The sequence below is a fragment of the Rhinopithecus roxellana genome, chromosome 2, assembly GCF_007565055.1.
Source record: "Rhinopithecus roxellana isolate Shanxi Qingling chromosome 2, ASM756505v1, whole genome shotgun sequence".
Classification (NCBI taxonomy): domain Eukaryota; kingdom Metazoa; phylum Chordata; class Mammalia; order Primates; family Cercopithecidae; genus Rhinopithecus; species Rhinopithecus roxellana.
In genome coordinates, this window is record NC_044550.1 from 143,226,290 (window position 1) to 143,243,430 (window position 17,141).

The 17,141-nt window shown below is 36.6% G+C and overlaps 1 protein-coding gene across 2 annotated transcripts in view; it reads right to left on the bottom strand.

Annotated features, from left to right (window-relative positions):
* The window catches only part of PDS5A (PDS5 cohesin associated factor A), a 171,977-nt gene that overhangs the window by 100,121 nt on the left and 54,715 nt on the right, over positions 1-17,141 (bottom strand). For both annotated transcript variants that reach the window (XM_010384559.2, XM_010384566.2), the window contains exons 3-9: positions 15,829-16,032; positions 14,334-14,420; positions 13,699-13,796; positions 10,488-10,614; positions 8,218-8,298; positions 4,930-5,070; positions 1,272-1,387 (exon numbers count right to left, since the gene is read on the bottom strand). In XM_010384559.2, coding sequence (XP_010382861.1) covers positions 1,272-1,387; positions 4,930-5,070; positions 8,218-8,298; positions 10,488-10,614; positions 13,699-13,796; positions 14,334-14,420; positions 15,829-16,032 — 854 coding nt within the window. The remainder of the gene's footprint in view (positions 1-1,271; positions 1,388-4,929; positions 5,071-8,217; positions 8,299-10,487; positions 10,615-13,698; positions 13,797-14,333; positions 14,421-15,828; positions 16,033-17,141) is intronic.

Consider the following 17,141-nt stretch of genomic DNA (forward strand, 5'->3'; position numbering starts at 1 on the left):
CTTAAATTATTTACAAAAAATATTTGATGTCCATCCTGGGATAGGGAATTCCTCCCCCACAACTTTGAAAGTACAGTTGCTTCATTCCCACCATTCAGAATTCTCATGGAGTCACATTTAGCTATTCAAATATTTAGCATTTATTCCTATAAGGCCTTCAAAATGGCATGTTCTGGGCAAGTCACTGCTAAGATAGCATTATGGCCTTGTCAGAGATTTCTCAAAACCTAGGATTAGTATGAGAACTATTGTGGTGAATTTACATCAAGAAAAATTCTGGCACCAACTTCTGAATCAGTTGAACTAAATAATGGGGAATCTCAAACATCTCCAGAATATTAATAGTAAATATCTACTTTCCAATCAGCTTTAAAAGCAAAACAGGTAAATGGAATGCAAGGAGGAATGTAATGAATTTCATAAATTTGTCAACACTACTATCAAGCCAAATAGAATACAGTCATTCTAAGCTCTTGAGAAGAAACATTAAAAACTATCTGAGTTAACTAAGGGCAATAATATTTTCCATTTAAAAATTATACAATTATACCAAGTTAGTTAAAAAACACCATACAGTGTGTTCAGATAAGTTACAGACCCAAAAGACAAGCACTAGTAAATGAAAAAGTTGGTAGGCCGACAAATGGCACAGGTTCTTAAATTTGGATCAGTATGTATTCAGCTTCATGATTTAAAAATCTTAAGACTTAGAATATACTGCAGTGCTGTCTATTCATTCTAATGACTTTCTTTTTTTTTTTTTTTGGGAGATGGAGTCTCACTCCGTCACTCAGGCTGGAATGCAGTGGCTGGATCTCAGCTCACTGCAACCTCTGCCTCCCGGGTTCAAGGATTCTCCCGCCTCAGCCTCTTGACTAGTTGTGGTTACAGGCGCCGGTCACCACCCCCGGTTAATTTTTGTATTTTTAGTAGAGACACCAAGTTGGTCAGGCTGGTTTCCTGAACTCCTGACCTCAAGTGATTCGCCCACCTCAGCGTCCCAAAGTGCTAGGATTATAGGTATGAGCCACCAGGCCTGGCCATGACATTATTTTAACAAGAAGTTAAAAAGTGTTATACAGATAAAATACTAAGCTTTCTCCATAAAAAAATTTTCCTACAATTTATTCCATAAGAAGGATGGCAACACAGATAACAATGAAACCAACATCTACCAAAGAAAGTTTTGATATGTATAGTTTTAATCAAGTGACCTGCACCCTACTGACTATTTTCCAAAATATAAACATCAGAATTATATGTTCTCTTACCGTCCAAGAAAACATTGCCAAAGAGGACGATTCTGTGTTGCCAAATCGGAATCTTTGGAGCCAAACAATTTAGCAAGAAGTCGAACAACAGCTAATCGCTCTTCTCCATCATTGCTCTAAGAAGGGAAAACAGAAAGTGAAGCCTGAGCTTTATTCATCAGATTACAGAAAATATCTTGAAACATTCTTAAGAAGATACAATTTCATATTTCTGCTTGTAACTGTGAGAAGTTTAAAATATCATATGTCCTCATTTACTATGCAGAAATTGATTTGATTTCATGTTAGATCATCTGGGTTTTTGCTCTTATTTCACACCCTCCCAACTGCTAATTTATGTCTACTTCACTGATTAATTGCATTCTATACACTGGTTATGGACATTGTAAATATAGACATATAATTCACTTCTAACATTACAAACCCTATAAAAACGTCTATGAAGGACAAAGCTACAGTTACCACCCTAATAAGCTTACTTTATAGGAAATCTGCAATTTACATTCCAACATAAACACACATCAATTCAAGTTTTGATATACAAAGTTTTTTTCTTTTTTTGAGGAGTCTTGCTCTGTCTCCCAAGCTAGAGTGCAGTGGCGCGATCTCAGCTCACTGCAACCTCTGCCTCCCGGATTCAAGAGATTCTCCTGCCTCAGCCTCTCGACTAGCTGGGATTACAGGCGCCCACCACTGCGCCCGGCTAATTTTCACATTTTTAGTAGAGATGGGGTTTCACCATCTTGGCCAGGCTGGTCTCGAACTCCTGAACTCGTGACCCACCTGCCTCAGCCTCCCAAAGTGCTGGGATTATGGGAATGAACCACCGCACCTGGCTGATATACAAAGTTTTAATGAAGAATCCCCTACTGACTGGTGAATACGATACTACAGAATTTCATGATTCATGGAAACTCATTTTAATAGCAGCCCAAGAATCAAAAAGATGATCTGAAGGTCAAGGTAAATACCATAAAAAAGCAAAACTTCATTGTTTTCTAGTAAGGTCTCTTATTTTCTTATCCTGAAACAGCATATGCGATAAAAATTCTGTTTCAGTTTCAGTAGTGATGCCACGCTTTAATGTAAAATAAGTTATTCTGAAACCATACGTTGTGTGAAACTTTTCAAAAATCATATTCGCTAGGAAAATAAATACAACATCTAAAAGCAACTGCTAATTTTTTTTTTAGGTGTTCACATACAATATGTGGCTAAAGCAATACCAGATATCCAATAAACAAAATATTTTTGGCAAAAGAGAAGTAAAAATAGAAAAATAAAGACCACAGGATAAAATATTTTTCTTATGTTTTAACGCTCAAGAACAGGGGTTTTGTGGGTATAACAGGCACACTTAATCAATGTAAAAATGAAAATTACATCAACTATTTTAATTATAAATGACAAAAATGATTTTTTTAAAAAAAGAGGTACAGTCTTGCTCTGTTGCCCAGGCTAGAGGACACTGGCATGATCATGGCTCACTGCAACCTTGAACTCCTGGGCTCAAGTGATCCTCCCACCTTAGCCTCCTGAGTAACTGGACATACAGGTGTGCATCACCACACCTGGCTAATTTTTTATTTTTCTACAGAGACAGAATCTTACCACGTTGACGAGGTTGGTCTTGAACTCCTGGCCTCAGGCAAGCCTCCCATCTCAGCCTCCCATAATGCTGGGATTATATGGACATGAGGTACCACACCTGGCCTGATTTTCTTTCTCTTTTTTTTTGTGAGACAAGGTCTGGGTCTGGCTCTATCACCCAGGCTGGAGTACAGTGGAGCAACCTCAGTCCACTATAACCTCCACCTTCCAGGCTCAAGCCATCCTCCTCCCTCAGCCTCCTGAGTAGCTGGGACTATGGGTGTGTGCCATTATCCTTGGCTAATTTCTGTATTTTTTGTAGAGATGGGGTGTCACCATGTTGCTCAAGCTGGTCTCAGACTCCTGGGCTCAAGAGATCTGCCTGCCTCCACCTCCCAAAGTGCTGGGATTACACAGGTATGAGCTACGGCACTTGGCCCAGCCTGATTTTCTTTGACAAAATTTTTCTCAAGCAAAGTGACAATAATGCAGAGTAGCACAACCTCCTAATAAGTTCAATTTATTAGCCAATATGATTTATTTCTTAAAGAAAAAGTAATCTGTCCCTTAAATATGAAACAATATATGGAAATTTTATTCGAATAGCAAGTAACTATTTTAGTAGATCGGTGATTATTTCAAACGAGGTGACATTTAACATCTATAAACCACAGAAGTAAAACTAACTGAAAACTTGCCCCTCTGCTATTTGTAAAAGTCAAAATATATTCCTTGACCAGGCTCAGTGGCTCATGCCTTCTCAGTAATCTGAGGCCAAGGCAGGAGAATTGCATTAGGCCAGGAATTTGAGACCAGCCTGGGTAACATATTGAGAACCACTCTCAACCAAAAAAAAATATACATATATATATTACCAGGAATGGTGAGGTATACCTACAGTCCCAGCTCCTCAAGAGATTGGGACAAGAGGATCACTTGAGCCCAAGACTTCAAGGCAGTATTAAACTTTTACAAATATCAGAGGAGCAAGAATTACAAATTACTTGCTCAGTTGTCTATAAAAAATAGATACACTATTTTTAGGACAGTCAAATTTCTGTCCTTAATCTGTACCATGAAAAGGTCATAAAATTGTAAGCAATACCATATTAGGATTCCATTTAAAATCTTTGGATGTTCTAAAACATATCTATCTAATAATGGATACCATTTAATACCAACATGTATTATAAATTTCTAAGATAGGCCGGGCACAGTGGCTCAAGCCTGTAATTCCAGCACTTTGGAAGGCCGAGGCGGGCAGATCATGAAGTCAGGAGATCGAGACCATCCTCGCCAACACGGTGAAACCCCGTCTCTACTAAAAATACAAAAAAAAAGAAATTAGCCGGGCGTGGTGGCAGGCGCCTGTAGTCCCAGCTACTCCGGAGGCTGAGGCGGGAGAATGGCGTGAACCTGGGAAGCAGAGCTTGCAGTGAGCTGAGATCCGGCCACTGCACTCCAGCCTGGGCGACAGAGCGAGACTCCGTCTCAAAAAAAAAAAAAAAATTTAAGATAATACCATTTTTCCTATCTATTGCTTGTGTCACTGTGATTATCAGGAGATATTTAACAATTGGAAGTATTATAATTTTGTGGCCAGGCATGGTGACTCATGCCTGTAATCCCAGCTCTTTGGGCAGCCGAGGTGGGCAGATAACAAGATCAAGAGATTGAGACCAGCCTGGCCAACATGACAAATCCCCGTCTCTACTAAAAATATAAAAATTATATGGGTGTGGTGGTGTGCGCCTGTAGTCCCAGTTACTCAGGAGGCTGAGGCAGAAGAATCGCTTGAATCCAGGAGGCGAACGTTACAGTGAGCCAAGATTGTGCCACTGCACTTCAGCCTGAGCAACAACAGCAAAACTCCGTCCAAAAAAAAGAAAGAAAAAGACAAACTGAAGTCATACTTTATTCTTCTACAGTTACAGAAAAATTATGCGGTATACATTTTTCCTGGAAAGTTTAAAGGGCAAGAAAATTGGTCAATTTTACATTGTACTTGCTCTAGAAATAAGAAAGAAACATGAAAAACAAAATAGAAAAGAAAACTGGTCAATCTTACCTTTAGTTTGAATTCAAGCTGTGGCATGACGGATAATAATAAATGAGGATCTATAGCAAAAAGTTCCTGAATCAGATCAAATACATGTTCTGACAAATCACTTACTGATGATCTTCCCAGCACTAGGACTTGATTGAAAAACTATGAGATATTAAAAACAAAAATAAAACATCTAGTTCACTTAAAAACATGGATACATTTTTATAAACATTTTTATAAACTATATAATTAGGTTTTACACATACTATTAAAGGAGGTGATACAAATACATGTGTGATTACTAATATATAATAGGACAATCATCTAAACAGCGGAAGAAATAATTTCCTAATAATATCAAATCATGAATGTTACAAGGAGAAAAGCAAAAAACAAAATTGGTTTGCTGGGTATATTTCAAATAAGGACATTTCTAGGAATCTTTGTTTTCATTAAAACAATTTAGACAGTCTGTGTAGTTCATTACAAAGGATTTTAGAAAAATTTCCTTGTAGCAGAGAAATATTACAAAGTCTCAATCTTTGATTTTTTTTTTCTTTTTTTGAGATGAAGTCTGGCTGTGTCGCCCAGGCTGGAATACAGTGGCGTGATCTTGGCTCACTGCAACTTCCACCTCCGAGATTCAAGCAATTCTCCTGCTTCTGCCCCAGGAACCTGCCACCAAGGCCAGCTAATTTTTATATTTTTAGTAGAGACAAGGATTCCCCGTGTTGGCCAGGCTGGTCTCAAACTCCATACCTCAGGTGATCCACAGGCCTTGGCCTCCCAAAGTACTGAGATTACAGGTGTGAGCCACTGCGCCTGGCCTCAACCTTTGATTTTTTAAAAAATCAAAGGCACAGCGGCACACGCCTATAATCCCAGCACTTTTGGGAAGCCAGGGCATGACAATCTTGAGCCCAGGAGTTGGAGACCAGCCTGGGCAACACAGTGAGACCCTTGACTCTACAAAAAATTAAAAAATTATCTGGCCATGGTGGTGCATGCCTATAGCCCCAGCTACTCAGGAGGCCATGGCAGGGGGGATCATTTAAGCCCTAAGAAGTCGAGGTTGCAGTGAGTTGTGATCACATCACTGTACTCCTTCTGCATGGGGGACAGAACAAGACCCTGTTTCAAAAAAAAAAAAAAAAAAGTCAGAATAATGTTTCCATGAGTTTAGAAATAAAGAGTATTTAAAGGGGAAGGATTTTTTTGTTGTTGTTGGGTTGGTTCTTTTAATACTCAGAGAAAGTCAAATATGTTTTGGCTTGCATGACAAAAAGAACAAAAAGTTGGTAATACAAAAGCTAACTGATTTTTTTTTTTTTTTAATGCTAGATGGAAATAAAGAGTATACAAGGCCAAGAGCACAGATTAAAAGATACTAGCACTGCACACCACGACCGCCACAAATGCAGAAGAATTCAATTTTTAAAATGTCTCAGGGGCAATTGTATGCAACTGGTACAAGCATACATTTCTGGTTGTAACATAATTTGAAAAGCAGCATAAATTAAGAGTTAGAAAATGCTCATTATTGGCCAGGCACAGTGGCTCACACCTGTAATCACAGTACTTTGGGAGGCCGAGGCAGGCAGATTACCTGAGGTCAGGAGTTCAAGACCAGCCTGGCCAACATGGTGAAACCCCATCTCTACTAAAAAATATAAAAATTAGCAGCGTGTGGTGGCACACGCCTGCAGTCCAGCCACTCAGAAGGCTGAAGCAGGAGAATCACTTGAGCCTGGGAGGCAGAGGTTGCAGTCAACTGAAATTGTACCACTGCATTCCAGCCTGGTCAACAAGGTGAGACTCCATCTCCAAAAAAAAGGAAAAAAAAAAAATCATTCCCATTGGACAAGAATAATACCAAAAAATTCATATTTACTATGCAGACACTGAAAATAATGAAGAAGACAGTTTTATCAAAATATATGCATACACACACACAAAAAAGCATAGAATACTACTTCTGAAAGGATATAAGAAAACCTATCGGGGACGGTTATTTCTGAGAATTGAGAAATGTATTCAAGGCTGAAGACAGACACTTCTTTAGTACCATTATTGTTTAATCTGTTTAAATATTAATTTAGCAATCCAAGCAATACTAATAGGATAACATTTAAATTAAAAGCCTCATTTGTATTTTTATCCATGGAAAATAATTTAACAACACATAAATGTTAAGATTCACAAAGATGATTAGGAAACAAACACTGAAAAGACCTAAATCTATGACTATAAGGAAATATATATCAAGAAACATTTACAGTCATTCTTATATATTTAAAAAGAATGTCAAAATATGTAAATACAAGAAAGACAATAAAAATTTTACATAAAGTAGCCAGGTGCAGTGGCTCACACCTGTAATCTCAGCACTTTGGGAGGCTGAGGAGGGTGGATCACGGTGTCAGGAGATCGAGACCACCTTGGTTAACACGGTGAAACCCTGTCTCTACTAAAAATACAAAAAATTAGCCAAGCATGGTGGCGGGAGTCTGTAGTCCCAGCTACTCGGGAGGCTGAGGCAGGAGAATGGCATGAACCCGGGAGGCGGAGTTTGCAGTGAGCCAAGATTGCACAACTGTACTCTGGCCTCAGGGATGGACAGAGACTCCGCCTCAAAAAAAAAAAATTTTTTTTTCACAAAGTATGTGGGAAAATAGTTATAAATATGAGCAAATGTACAATGGAATTAGTTGTTATAAGGTAGTGAAATTGCAAACTTTTTTTCCAAATTATTAACTTTTTTAGTAAAAACAAACCCAGAACAAATTCCTCAGTACAGTTTTTTTAAACTATTACTACATAGCAACTATCACAATCTTTCATTACTCAAAGTATTTAAATGTTTGCCAAAAACAACAGCCAAAACAACCAATTTTCTAAATAAATCTCTATAATATTTGAAAAAAAAAAAAAGGAAGAAACATTAGCGGACTTCAGAAGAATGACCCAAAAGACACAAAGAAGAAAATATATAAAGAGAGACACAGAGACCAAAGGATAAAGATGTAGAGAAAAAATGAAAGAGATCAGCATATCTGGGAGACAACGAAATAAATATAAATACAAATGCAGATAAGGGGATGGGAATTGCAGATAACTTTTCTTATAGTAACATCCACCCTTTAAAAACAACGTCATGAAGCTTATGCTGCATTTCTCTAACCTTGGTCACATTTGGACATAAGTTCTTCTATATTTATAAGCTAAATAAACTTCTATGTAAGAGGTTCTAATAAATTAGTACAATGGATTAAGAATTACAAAATACAGAATGAACATAGAAATACATACATTAGCAATGCATGCCTCAATAGTCTGGACTGTTCTTTTCAATAGCACTTTTGCAAGGTCAAAAGACTGTTTATTTAAGTTCTGAAAAATAATAAAAACATGGAAAGTTACAAATGAATTTGTTAATTTATGAGATAGCAACACTAGAATACTGTAGTCTTCAAATCTGTAATAAAATACAAATTTTTCTTCACTAAAATGTGAAGCAAAAATAAAAATACCTGAATTCTCTTCAAGGTTTTGCAAATATCCTCTAGTCAAGTGGTCTTAAATGCAGACATTGCAAATCAAACTCATTTATTAATCAAAAACTAAAATGGATTAGTTAGCAAAAGCACAACCCTATATTAAGTTTTACTAAACTCAAAATAGACCTAATGCTTTTTGGTTTTTATATGTTAACCAATGTAAACTAACAACTACACCCATGTATCTTAAATACATACACTCCCCAATCTAACACAACATGCTCAATTATTTCATTGTTTAATCAATGCATGCTCTGGAGAAGAGTAGACCTGGTAAGTGTTTCAAATAAACAGTTATTGATCAATTATATTTTTTAAATGTTGAATACTATGCTTCCGCTTAAAGAGTCCCAATGTACTCAAATAAATTAAAGGATCTGAGAAGAACCTTAGAAAATATATATTTAATTTTTTTTAAATGCCTGAAAAGGGAATTCTTGTTTCGAATAACACAGAGTAACACCGCTATATCTTGAAGTTTTGGATCAAACAGATTCATTCACCATCATCTCACACCTCTTCCAAAATGAGGCTAGGAAACCTACACTCTAGGCCAGAGGTCAGCAAACTTCTTCTATGAAGGGCTACATGGTAAATATTTTAGGCTTTGTGGGTCATACAAATCACTGCTACAACTACACAACTCTGCTGTTGTAGCATGAAAGCAGAAATAAACAAAACGAAAATGAATGAACATGGCTGTGTTCCAATAAGATCTTACTTACATAAATAAGCAATGGTCCAAATTTGATTAACAAGCCATAGCTTCTTGACCCCTGCTCTACACTTTTATTTCATTGGCAAAGGATAAGATTTGCTTAAAATTAAGTTAACATTTCTATTTATTAAAATAAGTCTATTTCCTACTACTAATAAAAATTCTCTCAAGCCCAGTGTGGTTGCTCATGCTTGTTATCTCAGCACTTTGGGAGGCTAAGGCGGGAGATCGCTTGAGCCCAGGAGTTTGAGATAAGCCTGGGAAACATTGCAAAATCCCGTTTCTACAAAGAAAACTTAAAAAAAAAAAAAAAAGTCAGGTATGGTGGCACATGCCTGTATTGCCAGCTACTTGGGAGGCTGAGGTAGGAGGATCACTTGAGCCCAGGAGACAGAGGCTGCAATGAGGCAAGATCGTGCCGCTGCACTCCAGCCTAGGTGACAGAGTGAGACCCCGTCCCAAAAACATACCACCAACCTACTTACCCAGCATATAAAAACCAAATATACTGTCTTAATCTGCCAAAATATACTCTCCTTTGCCACAGTCCCAGAATTTTTACAAACTACAGAATTTTATAAACTACATTTGAATAAAATAAATAATATTTAGACTCAAGAATTTAAAATTAATTGTATCTTTCTGTGAATGAGTACATATTTTTCCACTAATATCTGATAACAGGTTACTGAACCATTAGAAGAAAAAAGCAGGGGGGCAAATAACAACACTGGGGTAGGCTTGAGTAGAGCCCAGTGGTGGAGCCTGAGGGCAGCCAAGTCCTTCAGATTCTTAGGAGGATCTGGTGGAGATAAATAGAAAAAGGAAATGGGGAAGAATGATACACCTCTGAATCGTCCTTTTCTTCTTAACATTAACCATACAGCTTCTGCCCAAATCTTTTTCTGAGAGTACCTAAGAAAAAGGTACGATACGGATTCTGAAAAGAAATCCAAACTCCTATGTGTCACATCTATGTTAATAAGGAGGAAATACATTTCTTTTCCAAACACAATTAACCAAAAAGACAACACCCCTAACCCCTTACAATTCTCAGATTATTTGTGTGAATACGAAACATTTTCAGTTCCACTTGAATGAAACTCTTACATGATATGTTAATCAATATATTTTGTAAAAATAATAGCCACAAGACTAATGTATGTTAACCTATTTTATTTGAGGTGGAGAATGGTCATGGGAACAATCATATGGGATTGCAAATGGCCTGAAAACAATTGTTCATTCTTATGTGTAGCATGACTGTTAAATATTAACCTTTAATATCTTCATATTTTACAGACCTTATGTGCAGGAATGAGGTTAATAAGAATGGAGTCCAATAACTCTTGAGTAACTCCATCACCTTCCATGATGATAGAACTCATCAAATCTAGCATGTGCATTTGTACCTTCTTATTGTGGCTATTGCTATAAAAAAAAAAAAAACAGAATAAGTAGGAGGAAGAGAAAAAGAATAAGAGAATTCAAGCTTCCAATAGGAAATTAAACTTCCTAGTTTAAAACAACAATCTCACATGTAAAGGATTTTCACTTGAGGGACAGTGCCAATAATGGCAGAGAAATCTGGGGGGCTCTATTTTCTTTCTCCTTTTGTTGACTATTACAACAGTTGTAAGCTATTGTTGTATTTTATAAAAACAAACACAAACCTAATTTCTAATCAACTATATTTTCCTCAATTCACATTTTTTTAAAAAAGAAAAAGGCCAGGCACAGTGGCTCGCGCCTGTAATCCCACCACTTTGGGAGGCCGGGGCGAGTGGATCACCTGACATCAGGAGTTTGAGACCAGCATGGCCAACATGGTGAAAACCCATCTTTACAAAAATACAAAAATTAGTGGGGCGTGGTGGCGGGCGCCTGGAATTCCAGCTACTGGGGAGGCTGAGGTGGAAGAATCACTTGAAACTGGGAGGCAGAGTTTGCAGTGAGCGGAGATCACGCCACTGCATTCCAGCCTGGGCGACAGAGTGAGACTCCATATCAAAAAAAAGAAAGAAAGAAAAGAAAAGGAAAAGGAAAAAAAAGACCTTTAAAATAAATTACGTTTCTATACAACTAGGATTCCAAGAGTAAATTAAATTCTGCCTAATAAAAATGTCAATTTTAGCCTGGGCAATGTGACGAAACTCTGTCTCTACAAAAAAATTAAAAATTAGCCAGGCGTGGTGGTGTGTTCCTATAGCCCCAGCCACTCAGAAGGCTGATATGGGAGGATCACTTGAGCCCAGGAGGTCGAGACCTCAGCAAGCCATGATTGTGCCACTGCACTCCAGCCTGGGTGACAGACCAAGACCCTGTCTCAAAACACACGCACACATGTCCACTTCAAAGAAAGGACACTTCTGCTTACATGTCCCAGATTTTTAAAGGTGATAAAATTTTAAGGAAACAAACAAAAAGTATGATAATAAAGGCAGACATTTTTTTCAACTCCCACACCTTAGGTCTTAATAAATTCCTTAAATTAAGAAAAAACCTATTTAAATACCCCCAAATGCATAAGCCAACATAAGCAATTATTTACGTATCCTTGCCACTAGAAGTTTTAATTCACCAATACTGAAAATCAAAAGTTTCATCTAAAATGCTTTCAATAACTAGGTTTTTCTGAAAATGTCATCCCAGTACCTCTCAAAGAATTTCAAACAGACAAATGAAAAATCAATAAAGTATAAAATATAAGGCCAAGAATCAGTTTCAAGTGCTTCCACAGTGAGGCCTGCCCTTTCTTGCTACTTTTGAACTTAGTCAGCATATGAAGAGGCCTGGGCTGACCTCCTGAATGGGTGAGACATGTGACCCAGTTCTATCACTTCAGTCCACCTCAGCCAACAGCCAGGTATCGGCCAGATATCCTGCCAACTGACTACAAACACAGGTGTAAATCCAACCCAAATAAAATCAACTGCCAAGCAGAATCATGAGCTAAATAAAATGGTGGCTGTCTTAAACTATCAAGTTTTAGGTTACTTTGTAATGCAGCAAAAGCTAATACAAAGGTAAGGTTTATATGTTCTATCATTTACTTTAAAGGCTTACTGCTAGTCAAATGCCACAGGAAGTTTTTTCTCATGCTGTCTTTCTACAAGCTTCTATCCTATGCCAAGCTGGAGTGATCCTTCCCTGTTTGTTTCAGGATCATGCCTAATCCTACCATTCCATCTAAGGAAAAAGAAAATATGATATAGCATTCATAAAAATCTCCAGAAAACTCTGGAAATGTGCTGTTCAATATGCAAGCCATTTGCCACATGTGGCTGGTGAACATGTGAAACATGACAAGGGCCACATGGTGGAATGAAAATACTTTTGGATACAGTGGAATAAATAAAATATCAAAATGAATTTCACTTGTTTTTACTTTTCTATTAATGTGACTACTAGAAAACTTATGTGAGATATGTTTATATATAATGTAATGTTCTAGAACACATCTCATAGCAGTACTTGATTTACTATACAAAAAACAAACCAGGCTGGGCATAGGAGCTCACACCTGTAAACCCAGCACTTTGGGAGGCTGAGGTGGGGGGATCACTGGAGGTCAAAAGTTTGAGACCAGTCTGGCCAACAGGGCGAAACTCTATCTCTACTAAAAATACAAAAATTAGCCGGGCGTGGTGGCACACACCTGTAGTCCCAGCTACTGAGGAGGCTGAGGCAGGAGGACTGCTTGAACCCGGGAGGTGGAAGTTGCAGTGAGCCAAGATGGAACCACTGCACTCCAGCATGGGTGACACAGAGCAAAACACTGTCTCAAAAACAAAACAAAACAAAACAACCCACACAGAAGAAAACAACAACAACAAAAAACTCCACACACACAAAAAACAAACCAAACAAAAACAAAAAAACTCACAAACCAAAAAACATGGGCTAAAATCAGAATTTGAGCCTCCTGTTCAGCAACTGGTCCTTGGGCAAGCCACTACACTTCCTGGCTCTGGATTAGTTTCCCTATTTCTATAAAGAAAAGGCCAATTTAGGCAATGTTTAAGACTTTTTTTCTAGGTCTAGAATAAGAAGTTGTCAAAGTTAGTGAGCTTAAAGACTGAGCTATTATGTCTCCCAGTACTAATGGTACATACAACATGCATAATTTCTACCTCATAACTTAATACTTCATTGTATTAATGTAAGGTTTTGGAGGATTTGCTTTACAACCATATCTGGTTGCCTCTATTAGATAGTAAGTTCCTTCAAACAAGAGCACCACTTTTTACTTCTCTACTGGTCCACAGCCTCCAGGACAGACTGGGGCACTGAAGGGTCAACCAGTAAACTGATAGCATAATTTAAAATGGTAGTAGAAGGTCAAAGGCAGTGTTCGAGACAACAGAATTTTTACTTTCCCCTTCATGTTAAGTTTTCTAAGGAAAACAATTCCTTGTAACTCTGAAATATCTTAGTGTAGATGTAGGGTATACAACATCTGAATATATAAATCAAGAAAAAGAGACAAGCAGAAATGCTTAAAAAATAACTTACTTGATCACTGAGAAGAGAGTCCTAAAAAGCTGAATAAAAATTTCATTGCAATCTTCCAATTCAAAGCAGATGTTATATGATTTAACCCAAGCTAAATTCTTAAATAAATAAAAATAATTATTGAATTACACATATATAAACAGAATAGTTATATAATAAAAATACAGTAAAAATTAATTTTTAGAGTTAGAAACATATTAAAGTCTATAAAGACTCAACATATAAAATTTTAAGTGTTAATCACATATTCTGACCTTGAAAAAGATATATACCTGATGGCATCAATTTTCTCAAACTGAAAAATACTCAATCTTTTTAAGTTGGTAGATATATTTACACACAAAATTTAAGAAGCAGTCAAAAAATCTGTTTCTAGAATAAAAAATAATAAAAATAGAAAGATACAAACAAAAGGCATAGTTTCAAATAATCTACAGTTTTTCCATCAGAATATACTTTATCTCTTCAGGATAGGAAGAAAAATAAAATAATATTTTCCTTATGAAATGTAAAAGATATTATAGGCTTTGAATAAAACAAAACGACTCATTTTACATTACAAAGTTAACATGAAGAATTTTCTATCATGTGAAATAATATAACAGTTATTAAATAAAGTTTTTTTTTTTTTTTACCTCTAATAAATAAAAGTATCTATTAAACTGTGGACTCTTTGTATCCTCCAAACCTTTTAATTGTCTGGTAATAAACAAAAAGATGTCCTGTTAAAAAAAAATAAAACATATTAGACACAAATACTTTTCTTTCACAACACACTAATAGTATGTAAATTTATTATTTGTGTACAAACTACAATAAAAGAAAATTCCCCTTTAGATGAATGTCTTGGGATTGGCCTAGTCTATTATTCAAAATGATTCAAAAGATCCAATCAAATAAAATTATACTCTCTAGAAGCAAAAATAAACCACAAATCTTTAGGCTTTCTCTTTCAGAGAGGACCACGGGCTCTGTATCTCATTATATTTTCTTCTACTATCGTGCTTTCACTTTACTCACTATCTCCACCTTGCATAGTGGCAAAAACTATCTTCATTTTAAGGAGTTGGATATGAGTATTTCCATTACTATTTCCTACAAGTAAACAGTAATTTTTAGCCAATGTTTTGAAGTTGATGTATGACTACGAAGTTGAGTGTGAAAAAAGGCAAAAGACTAGTCCAATGGTACTATGTTTCATGATGATAGTCTTTCATTTCTTTTTTTTTTTTTTTTTTTTTTTTGAGACGGAGTCTCGCTCTGTCGCCCAGGCTGGAGTGCAGTGGCCGGATCTCAGCTCACTGCAAGCTCCGCTTCCCGGGCTCACGCCATTCTCCTGCCTCAGCCTCCCGAGTAGCTGGGACTACAGGCGCCTGCCACCTCGCCCGGCTAGTTTTTTGTAGTTTTTAGTAGAGACAGGGTTTCACCGTGTTAGCCAGGATGGTCTTGATCTCCTGACCTCGTGATCCGCCCGTCTCGGCCTCCCAAAGTGCTGGGATTACAGGCTTGAGCCACCGCACCCGGCCTGTCTTTCATTTCTTAATAAGCTTTCTTTAGAAGTTTTAACTCATAGTAGTATCAATATAATACAAAATAATTTTAGGACTATTTTTAAAGAAAGCAGCCTACAGGATTAAAATTTGCCAAGAATAAAATTATTCAAAATACAAAATCTCCTCAAGAGATCAATATGAGTTCCACAAACACTTGAACAAAGGCAGAATGACCAAGATGAGCTATAGTTTTGCACGCTGAATAACTTATAGGGGAAAACAGTCATATGAATATGTAAATTCTGGTATGCTATTTTAAAAAGTATCATTAATCTGCTATTTATCCCTGGAACATAGCCATCTGGGCTTTTGTGATGTATTAACCTGAAAATTGGATTTGAGCATACAGGGACTAGTTCTGAACCACACCTTTCTATGCTTTAACTCAAACAACCAACCAACCCAGTTATTTGTGGAAATACTAACTGAATGAATAATTTTGCAACTTATGATATATACTTAAGATGAAGAGACTAATATGAAACCTATGTTCATAAAGGTAAAATATAAAATAAAAGTATACCTTCTGAACAGCGGTGAATGAAAAATATAATAAAATGAAAAAGACTATATTTACCTTAAGTTTATCATGGGAAGTATATGGAGCTTCCGGGGCATAGATACGAAAGATATCAGCCAAACAACATGCTACAAGGAGACGCACATCTTTATTGGGGTTCCTGAGGAAGAATTCAGATGCAAGATGCAAGGCTAGTGGGAGATACTGCTGTTTTTCATCTTCTGAGTCCTGATCCATATCCATAAAAGTTTTCACTACCATCTGTAAAAATGTACAAAAACACAAAATAATCAACTCCTGGCATTTAGAAATCAGTGGAGGATGTAATTTTTTTTTTTTTTTTTTAAAGTCATTTCCATTAGCAATCGGTGGTCACCAGAAAATTCACAGTCAACTTTTTATAAATCTTCATTTAAGAATTTCAGAAAAGATCACAAGCATGAAACGGCCAGTCTGAAAAACCCATAAACAAGTATCAACTTCTTAGATACATTATCTGAACTAGCACCTCATTTATGAAGAACTTAAGCCTCTTATTACTCATTTTAAATCTAGCCCAGGTAGTTTCTGGCCCCATGTGGACACTAATATTCATCTGATATTTGGCAACATCATTGATTATGTTTCTTTTATATTTTATGATTAAAGGTGCATTGTTTAGGCTCCTTAAAATTGCTATTTCATTTCATGCTTTAATGACTTTTACACTTCACAATAAAAAGTCATTTTCCATGCTGGACAACATGGCAAGACCCTGTCTCTACAAAAAATACAAAAGCTAGCTGGGTACGGTAGCATGTGTCTGTAGTCCCAGCTGCATGGGAGGCTGAGATGGGAGAATCCCTTGAGCTCAGGAGGTGGACCAAGATCATACCACTGCACTCCAGACTAGGCGACAGAGACACTGTCTTTAAAAAAAAAAAAAAAAAAAAGGCATTTTAGAATTATTTTAATGCAGTCGCATTTCTAATTAAAAGATTTAAGTATAATTAAGCTGTTGTTATTTATGGTTATAAACTTAACCAATACACACCTTGGAATCATTATAAAATGCAAAGAACCATGAAAAAAATAATAAAAGAAAAATCCATAATTTATCAACTCCAGAAACTACTATTCACATTTTTGTGTACTTTATTCTGGCCTGTTTTCTCTGTAATCATGTAAATAACTATAATTCTTTATGTACCAAATCACAATAATTTCTCCAGACCTTAAAAATTATTCTCTAATTATAAATCATAGTTTACTTAATCTGTGTGTCTTAAACTGAGTGTCAACTTGATTGGACTGAAGGATGCAAAGTACTAATCCTGGGTGTGCCTGTGTGTGTGTTACCAAAAGAGATTACATTTGAGTCAGCGGGCTGG